The sequence below is a fragment of the Mauremys mutica genome, chromosome 2 (genome assembly GCF_020497125.1).
Source record: "Mauremys mutica isolate MM-2020 ecotype Southern chromosome 2, ASM2049712v1, whole genome shotgun sequence".
In the NCBI taxonomy this organism is placed as follows: Eukaryota; Metazoa; Chordata; order Testudines; family Geoemydidae; genus Mauremys; species Mauremys mutica.
The window spans coordinates 184,031,279-184,046,905 of NC_059073.1; the positions used below are offsets into that span (position 1 = coordinate 184,031,279).

General features: G+C 42.4%; 1 protein-coding gene across 2 annotated transcripts in view; it reads left to right on the forward strand.

The window, feature by feature from the left end:
• The window catches only part of TMEM245 (transmembrane protein 245), a 135,619-nt gene that overhangs the window by 51,078 nt on the left and 68,914 nt on the right, over positions 1-15,627 (forward strand). For both annotated transcript variants that reach the window (XM_045004623.1, XM_045004622.1), the window contains 4 exons: positions 3,667-3,771; positions 5,522-5,604; positions 10,876-10,966; positions 11,696-11,794. In XM_045004623.1, the coding sequence (XP_044860558.1) occupies positions 3,667-3,771; positions 5,522-5,604; positions 10,876-10,966; positions 11,696-11,794 (378 nt within the window). The remainder of the gene's footprint in view (positions 1-3,666; positions 3,772-5,521; positions 5,605-10,875; positions 10,967-11,695; positions 11,795-15,627) is intronic.

Consider the following 15,627-nt stretch of genomic DNA (forward strand, 5'->3'; position numbering starts at 1 on the left):
GGCACTCCATATCTGGAGCTTCTGCATTGACCACGAGATCCACCTGGAAGCTTGTTGCCTCCCTGGCTTCAAGAACACGCTAGCGGATCACCTCAGTAGGGATTTCTCCTCTCACCACGAGTGGTTGCTCCACTAGGACATAGCCTACATGGAACTCCCCAAGTGGAACTGTTTGTCACCAAGCAAAACAGAAAATGTCATCGATTTTGCTCTCGGCAAGGACTCCCTCTCCGATGCCTTTCTCCTGTCATGGTCAGGGGGCCTGATGTACACATTTCCCTCGATCCCACTCTGGCAAAGAGAGAGAGAGAGAGAGAGTGAGTTATCATGATTGCCTCAGATGCCCTTGCCAGCGCTAGTTCGGTACACTCATGAACCTGTCAGCAGCCCCTCCCTGGCCCCTGCCCAATCAACTGGACCTGCTGTCACAGGACCAGGGTTGGCTCTTGCTCCCCAACCTCGCGTCCCTCTACCTCTCAGTGTGGATGCTGTGTGGCTGAACCCTGAGGAGCAAACCTGTTTGGAGGAGGTCCAACAGCTCCTTCTGGGAAGTAGGAAGCCCTCAACTAGACTGACTTACCTGGCCAAGTGGACAAGGTTTTCCTGCTGGGCATCTGAGGGTGGCATCTCTCCTCACGCTCTTTCATACAGGCTGCCCCAGACTATCTGCTTCATTTGAGGAACCAGGGCCTGACACACACTTCCATTAGAATGCATCTCGTGGCCATCTCCACTTTTCACCCGCCAATCCAAGGACAGACGTGACATGATGGTCAGATTCTTGAGAGGGCTCAAGAGACTCTTCCTGTAGGTACAGACTCCTGTCCCGCAATGGGATCTTAACTTGGTCCTCTCTAGGCTTACGGGCCCCTTTTGAGCCGCTGTGTTCCTGCTTCCTTTCCCACCTGTCATGGAAGGTCGTGTTCCTGGTGGCAGTGACGTTGATGAGACGAGTCTCTGAAATTAAAGCCTTCACCTCAGAACTGCTGTACATGGTCTTCTACAAGGACAAGCTTCAGCTGCAGGCCCACCCGGCCGTCCAGGACATATGAGCCAGGACATCTTCCTCCCGGTGTTCTGTCCCAAACCGCACAAGACCAGTGAAGAGAGGCGTCTTCACATGCTGGATGTCCGAAGGGCTTTGGCTTTTTACTTAGCACATACCAAACCTTTCCATAAATCAACTCAGCTCTTCATTGCTACAGTGGATAAGATGAAGGGCCTGCCAGTGTCCTCACAGAGGATTTCCAATTGGATTACCTCATGCATAAAGACCTGTTATGACCTGGCAGGGGTTCCGCCACCGCCAGCTGTTAGAGCCCACTCGACTAGGGCTCAGGCGTCGTCAGCCTTCCTGGCACACAACCCTATCCAGCACATCTGTAGAGCCGCAACATGGTCCTCTGTCCACACGTTCACTGCTCATTATGCCATCACTCAGCAGACTAGGGACAACGCTGGGTTCAGCAGAGCTGTGTTGCAATCTACACATCTTGAACTCCTACCCATCTCCAGGGGTACTGCTTTGGAGTCACCTAACATGGAATGGACATGAGCAAGCACTCGAAGAAGAAAAGACAGTTACCTTTTCCGTAACTGGTGTTTTTCAAGATATGTTGCTCATGTCTGTTCCATGACCTGTCCTCCTTCCCCATTGTCGGAGTTTCCTGCAAGAAGGAACTGAGGGTGGGGGGAGCCCGCGGTGCCCCTTATACCGTGGTATGTGCGTGCCGCTCTAGGGGCAACAGAGCCAGTCCCCTACAGATACTGCTGAGGTAAAAACTTCCGGCATCAGTGCATGTGTGCGAGGACACACCCCTAATATGGGATGGATATGAGCAACACATCTCAAAGAACACCAGTTACGGAGAAGGTAACTGTTGGGTTTTTTTCTGTCGCTGTCATCAAAATCCCTAAATGTATGAGAACACTGAAAGGGCAAAACTGAACAGGATTTTCTGTAGTTTCCTAGATAGTAAATATCTGGGAGTTCAAGCTAGTTGGAATTTTTCAGATAACTGCCCTGCTGGCAGTTGACTTCACCACTATTACCAATGAGAGAACTTGAATGATTGCTGAAGTGTTTCAGGGTATGGTGGCAAACACTGAAAACTTCCATGTTCTCTCTGAGATTTTTGCTGGGTACTGCAGGTTCTTTGAGATTCCTTTTTGCAGAACATAGTACACCTCTACCCTGATATGTGACCCAATATAACACATTCGGCTATAACGCGGTAAAGCAGTGCTCTGGGGGGGGCGGGGCTGCGCACTCCTGTGGATCAAAGCAAATTCGATATAACGCGGTTTCACCTATAATGCAGTAAGATTTTTTTGGCTCCCAAGGACAGCGTTATATTGGGGTAAAGGTGTATAATGCAGGAACTTGCAGAACTCAACAGTTACTTCTCTAAAGTGAGTGTCACACTGTATTCTGAATGGTTGCTTTGAAATGCCAACTATCTGCCGTGTGACAATGTGTGTTAAACAAGATGTCAATTGTAGCAGAGCCTGAGGGTAAAATCATTCATGTATATTAGGTGTTCAGATCCCCTGGTGGTGATCCAGATATAATTAGAGATTTAAAAATTATAACAATCAGTAATGGATCAATAAACCAAGTTCATATGCAGGGATAGGGATCAGTAATAAAGAAAGAGCTCCTATTACTTTAACTTTTGACATTACATGACACCGAGGAAAAGAATAGTAACTAAAATTATCAGCACAACCACTGAACGTATAGCCATTTCTCATTTGGAAATATTGAACCTTCTGCATATTGCCTTTGAATTCAGTTCTGTTTTAAAGTAAAATTTTAGAGCACAGCTAGATTTCTCCTGCTAGTTTTTTTTTCTCGAGTGCTTTTTCTGACTTTTTAGCTACAAAAGCTGGAAAAAATAGATTTGCCCACAATAAGGTTGTGAGATCTTTATTTAATCAGGCCCCTTTAATGTTAGATTAAGTGCAGTTTACTCTTTTCTAGAGTGCTCTCCACACAGCCATGTAGTTAAGATTTTTCCCTCCTGAATGATGCCAACAAAACTTCATGAACCTGAAGTGGTGTGATTACTGGTTAGTTGTGATGTGTGTGTTCAGGCCATCTGCACTGAGTTCAGGTAAGGCTTGAGGTCTGCTTAGCAGCGTTAAAAATATCTAGATATCTCATTAGAGATTTAGGTGAGTAACTTCAGCCATCCAAGTTTGCAAATCATGGTTGTATAATCCACACTGGTAACTTCCCAAATTTTGTGCAGATGATAGTGACCATAGGTTTCTCTGTTGCTTGAAGACAAGAAATTAATCCAGAATGTAAATTCAGAATTAAAGTGAGTGGTAGCTTCTTTGGGTCTGATAACAAAATAATATTAAATTACTGATTGCTTTGCTGAGAGCTTGCTATGTGATTCACAGTAATGTTTAAATTTAATTTGCAAAATCACTTGCATTGTAACATTTTCCTTAGTTGTCATGTTAAACATTGGTTGTTAATTGTTCGTATCTAAGCTTGGGCATAAATAATACTTGCTTAGGGTCTGATTTTTTTCAGTCTTTTTGTAAAGAAAACTCCTGTTGAAATCCAGAATTGTCAGACTGGGCCAGTATCACTTGAAGAAAAAACTGATTATTTTTTTTATGTCATGATTTGTTTTTCTTTTTTCTGAACAGATGATCGTGTGGTTGGAGAAAATGCTTGATAAAATAATTAGCATTTTCATAATATTTTTGCTAGTGATAGGAACCCTTCTGCTAGCCCTGCTCCTTACGGCAAAGGTACAGTGCACCAAGAATTATAATCAGTTGTTCTTTTAATCCCTTTTTTAAATGAAAATGTTACTGATGTTTGTGCTGCACTATAGAGCAGAAATGCTTTTGAAAAATATGTAGTAATCAAATGTTCTTCAATCTATCCTGTTAATACTATGTATAGGTGAAGAAAAAATGTGTACATGTAAAGTGTGTTACCCTAGTAAACTGTGAAGTAGGAGAACTGTGAGACGTATGATATTTTTATAGTACTAGTACTAGAATTATTTTGCAACCTATTATAGCTGCTCGGTTTCAGTGAGTAAAGGAGAACACCTCAGATTCCTTAGCATCAGTGTTATGCTGGTGTAAATTATTGCAGTAGAATATGAATGTTGTGAAACTATATTTACCAGTTGTTTTATCGGAAGAATGGTATTCGAATGCACTGAAGATCATTTTCAGCATAAATCTGTGGAAGTAAGGGAAAAGCATACATTTCTATGAGAGTGTCTGCACCTCACACTCATAAATATTTGTACGGTGTGTAGGTACACATGCCCATATGTAACTGTCAGTTTTGATCTCATGACACCACATTCTCAAGATCAGATTTTATCAAACTGATTTTCACTATGCAGCTACTTTTTCTTCCCAATAGAGGTCACTCATTTAATGTGAACTTTTTTTTTAACTCCTGGGGAATTCTGAGCCACCGCACATGTGCAGAATTCATGTGCGCTGCAGAATTTTTTTTCTCCGCAGAAAATACTTTCTGCCAGAGAGACACTGCAGTTACACCCTTTGCCCACCAGGGGCTGTTGTGGTGCCAAAACTGAGGGCAGCTGCTCTCAGTCAGGAATAGCCAGCCACAAAAAGGGGAAAGGGAGGAGAAGAGGCTGAATTCCTCACAGTGCCCTGCTCATGGGGCCTGGTGAGGAGGCATGGGATGTGTGGGGGACAGACAGTATGGGGTGCATGGGGCTGCTGCTGTGGGGGGTCACAGAGGGGTTCAGAAGGGTTAGTGGGGGACAGACTGGTGCGAGGGCTGAATGGGAGTGGGGGTGCAGGGCCACATGGGGATGGAGGAGTGAGGGTGCAGGGAGATGAGGGACAGGGGCTGACTGAGTGGGGGTTCAGGGACACATGGGGATAGGGGCAGATGTGCCTGACTGAATGAGAGAGTCTAGGGGTCAGCCAGGGAAGGCTCCCCAACTCTGTAACAATCCCTCCTCTCTTCCCCCCCATGTTTCATATTTCTCCCACCCACACCCAACAGCCCTCCAGGTTCACTCCCATGATCCTTCCCAGCAATTACTTTCCTTTCCCTCAGCTCCTCCATTAGCCTGACTCCCCCAAGCCTTGGCGCTGCTTCTGAGTGGTGCGATAAATGCATTCTGTATTGTAGTTTAAATTAATTATTGTTAAGAGTTCTGTATTAATATGTCTTATAAGGAAATCTATTTGTCAAAAAACATTTCCTGAATCTTTTTTGTTGTCTATTGTTAGACATACTTGTTGACAGGTATTTTGAAATTATCAAAATAATTGAAACTGGTGTAATGATATTGTTACTTTGACAAATAAAATATGCAGAATTTTGCAGAATTTTAATTTTTTGGTGCAGAATTCCTCCAGAAGTGTATTTTGCTGTTTTGTGTTCATACTAAATACTTGAGAATTATGATTTAAATATCTTGTTCTGTTAATTTAGGGTGGGTGCTAGTTTGTATTACATAACACTTCATATTCTTTCTTTTGTCTGTATTTAACTCAGGTACATCAAGAGAGCGTTCACTTGATTCAAGTCACAAGCAGCTTGATCAATGAGACTGTAGCCAATCACCCAGAGTGGGCAAAGTAAGAATGCTGAAATTAAGAGACTAGAGTAGATAAACAAGTTTCAAGGTGCTCTTATCTACAGTTTTTATATTTTTAAAAGACTCCTGTGTGTTAAGAAATGAGGGTGACTATTTCAGGCACGTGCATGAACGCTGCTGCTTCCCTTCCCACAAATCTGGTGCTAAGCTGCCTTCCAGGCCATCCCTGGAGTAGTGATCTCTCCTGGAGCTAAAAGGGCAGATGGGGGCTGAGCCTAGTGGTTTAATTGTGGACCAGTCATGGCAGAGAGTTGTGTAACTTCCTTCCTGGTAGCTGTTTTGACGGAGCTTGTCTCCCCAGACAAGATTTGTAGGAGGGCAAAGAGGCATCAGCCACATAGTGTGGACCAGAAAATTAACTGGAAAGTCTTTTTACAGGATTGAGGGAATGATGGCAGAGCTAGCCCCTTTAAGGATAGGGTGTTGGCTGGGAAACTCTCTTGAGGGAATAGTAAGATTGGGGGAAACTCTTTTTTGCGGTGGATTAGAAAAAAGAAAGGAATTGGTCTGGAAAACTCCTCCTTTTTGGGGGGAATTAGAAGTGAGAATAAGTGGAAGGGGGAGGAGCATGTATCTACATGTAAATGAAAGGTATGCAAGTGTGAGAGAGGTAGTGGGAAGATTGGAAGGAATAGTACGCATGATGAGGAGAACAAATAGGAAGGGAATGGTGGAAGGGAAATGCAGGGAAAATCAGTGCAGAGAAAGAGATGAAAAGGGGTAGTTAGGGGGAAAGGGAGGGAATCGACCAGTATGTGAAGGGAGTGCTCACAGTGGATTGTGTGAATAGCAGGGGTAGAAAAGATCATTCTGAGGAGTGGTTTTCAGGTGGTACAGTTAGAGGTATTTTTCACCCTTGCTTTTATGCTGATTTAAACAAGTGAATGTTGGTTACACTTTTTTTAATCCCCAATTTGTGTAGACCAGTGATATTCAGAAAAGTGGCTCTTTAAATGTGTCTCCTGTGGCTCTTTGCAGCACATGATTCTAAAACACTGTAATTTCAATTATTAACTAATCAGAATGTTTTTACTATGTTATTAACCAGTTATAGTTGATAAAATAATACTTAATAATTTTACTGTGAGAATAATGTATATAAAACTAAATATTTCCCCGTCATACTGTTTAAATATGAATATATAGTACCACAGTAAATGAAACTAATGTATTCACGCTACCCAAAAGAGCCACAGTAATGTTGATCGCTAATTTGGCTCCTGAACCACTGATGTCTAAGTATCACTGTTGTAGACCCTGCTGTCGTGCACCGAAGGTTCCCTAGTGTGCTTTAATGTAGTACTATTTAACATAGTGTATTAAAGTGTACCAGCGGGGTCTACATAGACCAATTAATTTGTAACACATAGCTGTATTTAGAAATCACACCTCCGTATAGCACATTACCCCATTTAGACAAACAAGCCCCTTGTTGGCAGCTATTGTGTGATTCAGCCCTTGCATTCTGCAGAGAAGGTAGAAATTAGGGCTGTCATGCAATTAAAAAAATTAATCACAATTAATCACGCGATTTTAAAAAATAACAGAATACCATTTTTTAAAATATTTTTGGAAGTTGTCTACATTTTCAAATATATTGATTTCAATTACAACACAATACAAAGTGTACAGTGCTCACTTTATATTTTTTATTACAAGTGTTTGCACTGTAAAAACAAAAAAGAAATAGTATTTTTTCAGTTCACCTAATACAAGTACTGTAGTGCAATCTTTTTATCAAGAAAATTGAACTTACAAATGTAGAATTATGTACAAAAAACCTGCATTCAAAAATAAAACAATGTAAGATTTTAGAGCCTGCAAGTCCACTCAGTCCTACTTCTTGTTCAGCCAATCGCTCAGACAAACAAGGTTGTTTACATTTGCAGGAGATAATGCTATCCGCTTTTTGTTTACAATGTCACCTGAAAATGAGAACAGGTGTTCTCATGGCGCTGTTGTAGCCAGTGTCGCAAGATATTTACGTGCCAGATGTGTTAAAGATTTGTATGTCCTTTCATGCTTCAACCACCATTCCAGAGGACATGCGTCCATGCTGATGACAGGTTCTGTTTGATAACAATCCAAAGCAGTGCAGACCGACACGTTCATTTTCATCATCTGAGTTAGATGCCACCAGCAGAAGGTTGATTTTCTTTTTTGGTGGTTCAGGTTCTGTAGTTACCACATTGGAATGTTGCTCTTTTAAGACTTCTGAAAGCATGCTCCACACCTCGTCCCTCTCAGATTTTTGGAAGGTACTTCACATTCTTAAACCTTGGGTCAAGTGCTGTAGCTATCTGTAGAAATCTCACATTGGTACCTTCTTTGTGTTTTGTCAGATCTGCAGAGAAAGTGTTCTTAAAAGGAACATGTGCTGGGTCATCATCTGAGACTCATATAACATAAAATATATGGCAGAATGCAGGTAAAACAGAGCAGGGGACATACTATTCTCCCCCAAGGAGTTCAGTAAAAATTTAATTAACGCATTTTTTTAACGAGCATCATCAGCATGGAAGCATTTCCTCTGTAATGGTGGCCAAAGCATGAAGGGGCATACGAATGTTTAGCATATCTGGCAAGTAAATACCTTGCAATGCCGGCTACAAAAGTGCTATGTGAATGCCTGTTCTCACTTTCTGGTGACATTGTAAATAAGAAGAGGGCAGCATTATCTCCTGTAAATGTAAACAAACTTGTTTGTTTGAGCAATTGGCTGAACAAGAAGGAAGGACTGAGTGGACTTGTAGGCTCTACAGTTTTACATTGTTTTGTTTTTAAGTGCAGCTATGTAACAAAAAAAATCTAATATTTGTAAGTTGCACTTTCAGGACAAAGATTGCACTGCAGTACTTGTATGAGGTGAATTGAAAAATATTTTTCTTATCATTTTTACAGTGCAAATATTTGTAATAAAAATTATACACTCTTTGTATTGTATGCTGTACTGAAATTTATAGATATGAAAATGTAGAAAAACATCCAAAATATTTAATTTCATTTGGCATTCTGTTTAACAGTGTGATTAAAACTGCGTATTAATTTTTGAGTTAATCGTATGAGCTAACTGCCATTAATCAACAGCCCTAATAGAAATGTGACAAAAATAAGACTAATAAAAACTGGCAGTTGTTGTGACCAAATAGATTACTCAAGGAATAAAAATGTTTGAAAAATAGTAGAATTGCTAGATATCACAGTTTCAATTGGAGTACTTGCTTTCAGAGCTTGAAGTGTACATACGTTTCAAATTGGGCAAGAGAGAGGCAGTTAAAATTTCTTGGAAGCTTCAGATATATAGGATTTTTGAGGGGTCAAACTCTGACAGAAACATCACAGTTAATACCTCATTGAGATGAATGAAGGCAATTCACACCTCTTTTTGGCCCAAACACTTCTCCTCCCAGCATCTATGGAGAACTGTGTGGTTCTGTTCTGCAAGATTTGCGAAGCTGATGTAGGAGATACATATCCCTGGTACACTGAGGCTTGACTAGTGGCCACAGGGGGTATGTCTACACTGGAATAAAAGACCCGCTGCATGGCCATGGCTGGCCCTGGTCAGCTGACTAGGGCTTGCAGGGCTAAAAATTGTGTGTAAATACTTTGGGCTCTGGAGCCTGGGCTCTGGAGCCTGAGCCTCAATGTCTGCACAGCAATTTGACAGCAGACCGAGGTTAGCTGCGGGTGTTCAATTTCTGTATAGATGCCCATAGAGTGAATCATAGAATCATAGAATCTCAGGGTTGGAAGGGACCTCAGGAGGTCATCTAGTCCAACCCCCTGCTCAAAGCAGGACCAAACCCAACTAAATCATCCCAGCCAGGGCTTTGTCAAGCCTGACCTTAAAAACCTCTAAGGAAGGAGATTCCACTACCTCCCTAGGTAACCCATTCCAGTTCTTCACCACCCTACTAGTGAAAAAGTTTTTCCTAATATCCAGCCTAAACCTCCCCCTCTGCAACTTGAGACCATTACTCCTTGTTCTGTCATCTTCTACCACTGAGAACAGTCTAGATCCATCCTCTTTGGAACCCCCTTTCAGGTAGTTGAAAGCAGCTATCAAATCCCCCCTCATTCTTCTCTTCTGCAGACTAAACAATCCTAGTTCCCTCAGCCTCTCCTCATAAGTCATGTGCTCCAGCCCCCTAATCATTTTTGTTGCCCTCCGCTGGACTCTCTCCAATTTATCCACATCCTTCTTGTAGTGTGGGGCCCAAAACTGGACACAGTACTCCAAATGAGGCCTCACCAGTGCTGAGTAGAGGGGAATGATCACATCCCTCGATCTGCTGGAAATGCCCCTACTTATACAACCCAAAATGCCATTAGCCTTCTTGGCAACAAGGGCACAATGTTGACTCATATTCAGCTTTTTGTCCACTGAAACCCCTAGGTCCTTTTCTGCAGAACTGCTGCCCAGCCATTCGGTCCCTAGTCTGTAGCAGTGCATGGGATTCTTCCGTCCTAAGTGCAGGACTCTGCACTTGTCCTTGTTGAACCTCATCATATTTCTTTTGGCCCAATCCTCTAATTTGTCTAGATCCCTCTGTATCCTAGCCCTACCCTCCAGCGTATCAACCACTCCTCCCAGTTTAGTGTCATCTGCAAACTTGCTAAGGGTGCAGTCCACACCATCCTCCAGAGTGGCTCCATTCCTTCACAGTAACCTGAGAGTGGGAAAGGGAAGATTCTTCCCCAGTACTGGAAAAAGTCCCCAGCACACATCTTGACTGGGAATAGGATTTGAGCACTGGGTGATTTACATTGCTCTGTATTTCTAGGCTGTCTGTAAGTTCAGGAAGACCACACTGTATCAATTTACAGTCCGTTCATATTTGGAAGGTTATCTTTGCAACCATATGAACTTGAAAGATAAGGTTTCCAAATTATATTTCTAACAAAGCAGCAGCTAAGAACCCCACAAGTGGCTAAACAGTTATATTATAACATACATACAGATGGACAAGATCTCTAAATGTAAATTTAGTAAGTTTCAGAGTGAAATGTAAATATAGTAATCTGTATCCTACATCGAGTTATGCTTCGTATGTTAAAAAGTCTTCATCCTGTCTTGAAAAAGGAAGTATTCTAGTTTTAACAAAGATGTTAGTTGGTACATATTTAAATTATAGGTGCTGTTGGTTGGAAACCATTTGTTACTTTTAGTGTTTCAGGCACTGTAGTGAAATGGTTCAGAAGTATTGGAGATAATTTTATTTATACTTTCCTTCCTTAAAAATATCAGCTGGCTCCCTGAAGCTCAGGTCATTCAAAAAGCTCTCAATTCGGCTGCTAACAATGTGTATCAGTATGGCCGAGAATGGATTACACACAAGGTAAGAACACCTTATTTTTTTTATTAGTTTTAGTGTTTTGCTTTTTGTTCCTTTCCAAAATAAGAGAATGATCTATACATTTTTTCCTTCTTGTAATGTCAAATGGTATCTCTTGGGCTGCTTTAGTTACCTATAAATGTTTTGCTGAAGATTTATTCGTTCCAATCTGCTGTTTAGCAGAGTAAAGCCTATATTTGGGAATGATTTTAATAGTCTTGCTCCCCCGTGGCTGCTGGAAACTGCTTGCTTTTAAGAGCTTGAAAATAGAAGTATCTATCCATCTCCCTTGTGACTATCCATGTGAAGACTCTGTAGAAAATGTAATTTGTTTCAGAAACTGCCCTTAGTTAAGCATTTTTCAGATGGTAGAATGCATTGTCCTGAAAATGACCATTTTTGGCCAACCTATGATCTTCTGAAGTTCTAGCCTCTAAAGTACAGAGTACATTGTAGATTGGGAGTTCAGTGTTCCTTGGGAGGATGGCAGGATCTTGCATTGTCCTCACATAAGCATTTTGACATCTAGCACACCTCTCAAATCTCTTTGAGTGTATTTACTGTATACAAGGATCTGACAGATCTTTGACATTGTTGACTTTTTTGATTTTTTTTTGGACCTGAGCCAAGCTTTCAGTGAAAATCTAATGTAGATGTTCTGCCTTTGAGTTCAGCCATAGCTGCTAGCTTCAAGTTGCTTCACATAATAAACACAGTTTCTGTATATTATAGCTCCATAAGATATTAGGAGAGAAAGTGAACAACACTGCTGTGATTGAAAAGCAAGTGCTAGAGCTCTGGGACAGACTTTATCACTCTTGGTTTGTGAAGGTGAGTAACTGATACCTATTATATGTATCACTTTTTAGTTTTTACTGATTCCTGTTAAATTTAAAAAACATACATTCTAAGAGAGAGGTTTTTAAAAGCTTGTAATGTTTAGTGAAAGAAATTAATGAAGTGTCAGTTGAGTCTTCAAATGCACAAGTCAGGTCACTCTAGAATTAGGTTTCCAGTTCATCCAGATTTCTGTCCCTTTGCATATATGTAGTTATATGCATCTTTATATGTGCTATTTAATGTATGCTTAGTATAAGTGTGTGTTTTTTAGTATGTCAGACCTTTGCACTGAATATTTATTCCTTGGAAGTAACATGAAAGCTATTTGTATGTATGTTTGTGCAACTTCAGAATTAAATATTAATTTGAATTTGTGAAAATGCAATTTTAGTTTAGTGTATTTTCACTGTTACTTTGAATCTGAATTCTTTAAGAATGTGTTAGCATTCATATTATGGGAGGCTCTAGAGAGAACAAAATTAAGAGCAATTTTACTAAGTTAGTGTAATTTTTAAATGTATGCAATTTAAACATACAGAGAATCATAACATCATCTAACGGATTTTTCTTTACGTTCCTTATTTTTTTAAGTAAAAACAGTATTGATTGTACATGAAATTAAGTTGTCTGTTCTATGACACTCCAGTGTGAAGAACCTTTTATTTATAACAAAACACTCTTAAAATGTTTGTAACTTACCAAGAAGCTCTCTGTATTTCTGGTAACAATATTATCTTAGTGTAACTATCAAAAAGAAAATCAAGGCTACTTTTCTTGACAAGGTGATGTAGTGAGAGGTAATATGGCTGTGTAAGTAGGGTACCAGCAAGTAAGATACTCTAAACATGAGAGAAGTGAGACTTCAATAAAATGAGAAGGCTTGTCAAAAATGTCCTAAAATCACAAGTAAAAGAAGTGAAGTCCTTAGAGGTGGAAACTGGTATGGATGCTTGTGGCTGTGGTCGCTGGAGGGGCTATTCTGAGAATTCTCAGTTGGGGAAATTTGCAAAGAATAGGGCAGAAAATCCCCCCCCAAACTGGTGGTTTATTCTATAATTAGATGCCCCTGGGGGAATTCTGCATCACTGCACGTACACAGAATTAATGTATCCCGCGGATTTCTTTGCTTCCCTGCCAAAAAATGACTTTCTGACAGGGAAGCAAAGGGAAGCTGCAAGAGCAGTCACGCACCACTCCCTAGCAGCTCAGATACATCATGTCAGGCACCCAGAGCAGCCGGTAGAGAGGTAAATCACCATAGGGCTGGGGACACCCTAGCCAGTGGCTCCTACCCTAAGCCAGGATCAGCTGCTAGTCCTGGCTGGGCTGGAGGCAGGAGAGAATGGGACTTCCTCTTCCCCTGCTAGGAGTGGCTGGGGCTATGTCAGACCCATCCCCAGAAACCTCCCCCAGCTGCAGGAAGCTCAGCATCCTCCCCTGCTTCCTGCCCCATCACTCCTCAGCTGTGTGGGGAGGGGTCACTGTATGGGGAGCTGCTCCCCCATCCACCCAACCATTGTGCATCTGGACCTCCCTGCCAAGCCTCACCCGGTACATCCCCTAGCTCTTCATACCCTAACTCTACCCCACTGAACCTCAACCCCCGCATCTGGAACCCCACTGCACCCAGATCCCATGCCTGTGGATCCCCACACCCAGACCACCCCCCACTGAACTCCCTGCACTCAAACCCCACTCTGATGCCCAACCTCCTGACCACCCTGAGCCTCCACATCCAGACCCCCATGCCACAGACCCCCATTTCCCCAGCACCCAGACTCCCTCGCTGAGCCCCACCCACCTTCATGTGGAGCCCCCGCAGAGTCCCATTGCCCCTGCACTTGGAAACCCCCCACCATCCCCAATGAGCCTCTGTGCATCCAGATCTCCCCACTGAGCTGCCTGCACCCAGATTATCCCACACAGAATCCTCTCACCCCACACTTGGATACCCCCCACACTTGGATCTTGCCTGGTTGAGCCTACTTGCCCCACACCTGGTACACCTGGCGCAGAGGGGCAGGGCCCCAAGGTGTTTCTGGGGCAGGCCCAGGCCTTGTGCTGTGTCAGGGTCGGGTGCAACCTCACCACTGTGTCTGCGTCCCAGGCATGGGGGGTGTAGTGTGATCTCCCACCTTCCTGAAGCCCACTGCACATGCGGAGCGGGGCAAGCCCCTAACCCCGCTCCCCGCAGGAGCTCGAGGGCCAGGTTAAAAGGTCTGATGGGCCTGATGTGGCTCGTGGGCCACAGTTTGCCCACCCCCGTTATAGTCCAATAGGCAGTCTGTGCAGAGTTTGTTCAAACTCTTCTATGAGAAATCGCAAGGCTAATCCTGAGTAGACCTGGAGACCTCAGTCTTACAGGCTTAGACTTTCCCTGTCAAAGTTTAAGCAGATCTGAGATAGCAAGGATCAGGTCCAAAACTTTATTTAAATTATAGCTTAAGTTCAGTAGGGTAAGCCTCTTTGTAGCAAATGATCACCGCAGGCATTTCTTGGATGAAGAATACGTAACACACCCAACTGAGTTACATTAATGATGTCTCAGCCACTCATGAGCCAACAATAAAGAGGCTTCAGCCAGTTCCACCCAACCCCAGCCCTATACTCCAGAATTGTATCGTCTTACACTGCTCAAGGCTCCCTTGGGCAGTGCAAGTTCATTAAGTAGTTTGCTACTCCCTCAGTGTGGAGTGGACACACACTAGCCTTTGTAAACACACACTAGCCTTTAATAAAAGGGAAGGTCCTTTCATGGATTGAGAACTGGTTAAAAGACAGGGAACAAAGGGTAGGAATTAATGGTAAATTCTCAGAATGGAGATGGGTAACTAGTGGTGTTCCCCAAGGGTCAGTCCTAGGACCAGTGGAGAAAGGGGTAAACAGTGAGGTGGCAAAGTTTGCAGACGATACTAAACTGCTCAAGATAGTTAAGACCAAAGCAGACTGTGAAGAACTTCAAAAAGATCTCACAAAACTAAGTGATTGGGCAACAAAATGGCAAATGAAATTTAATGTGGATAAATGTAAAGTAATGCACATTGGAAAAAATAACCACAACTATACATACAATATGATGGGGGCTAATTTAGCTACGACGAGTCAGGAAAAAGATCTTGGAGTCATCGTGGAAAGTTCTCTGAAGATGTCCCCGCAGTGTGCAGAGGCAGTCAAAAAAGCAAACAGGATGTTAGGAATCATTAAAAAGGGGATAGAGAATAAGACTGAGAATATATTATTGCCCTTATATAAATCCATGATACGCCCACATCTCGAATACTGTGTACAGATGTGGTCTCCTCACCTCAAAAAAGATATACTGGCACTATAAAAGGTTCAGAAAAGGGCAACTAAAATGATTAGGGGTTTAGAGAGGGTCCCATACGAGGAAAGATTAAAGATGCTAGGACTCTTCAGCTTGGAAAAGAGCAGACTAAGGGGGGATATGATAGAGGTATATAAAATCATGAGTGATGTGGAGAAAGTGGATAAGGAAAAGTTATTTACTTATTCCCATAATACAAGAACTAGGGGTCACCAAATGAAATTAATAGGCAGCAGGTTTTAAACAAATAAAAGGAAGTTCTTCTTCACGCAGCGCTTAGTCAACTTGTGGAACTCCTTGCCTGAGGAGGTTGTGAAGGCTAGGACTATAACAGCGTTTAAAAGAGAACTGGGTAAATCCATGGTGGTAAAGTCCATAAATGGCTATTAGCCAGGATGGGTAAGGAATGGTGTCCCTAGCCTCTGTTTGTCAGAGGATGGTGATGGATGGCAGGAGAGAGATCACTTGATCATTGCCTGTTAGGTTCACTCTCTCTGGG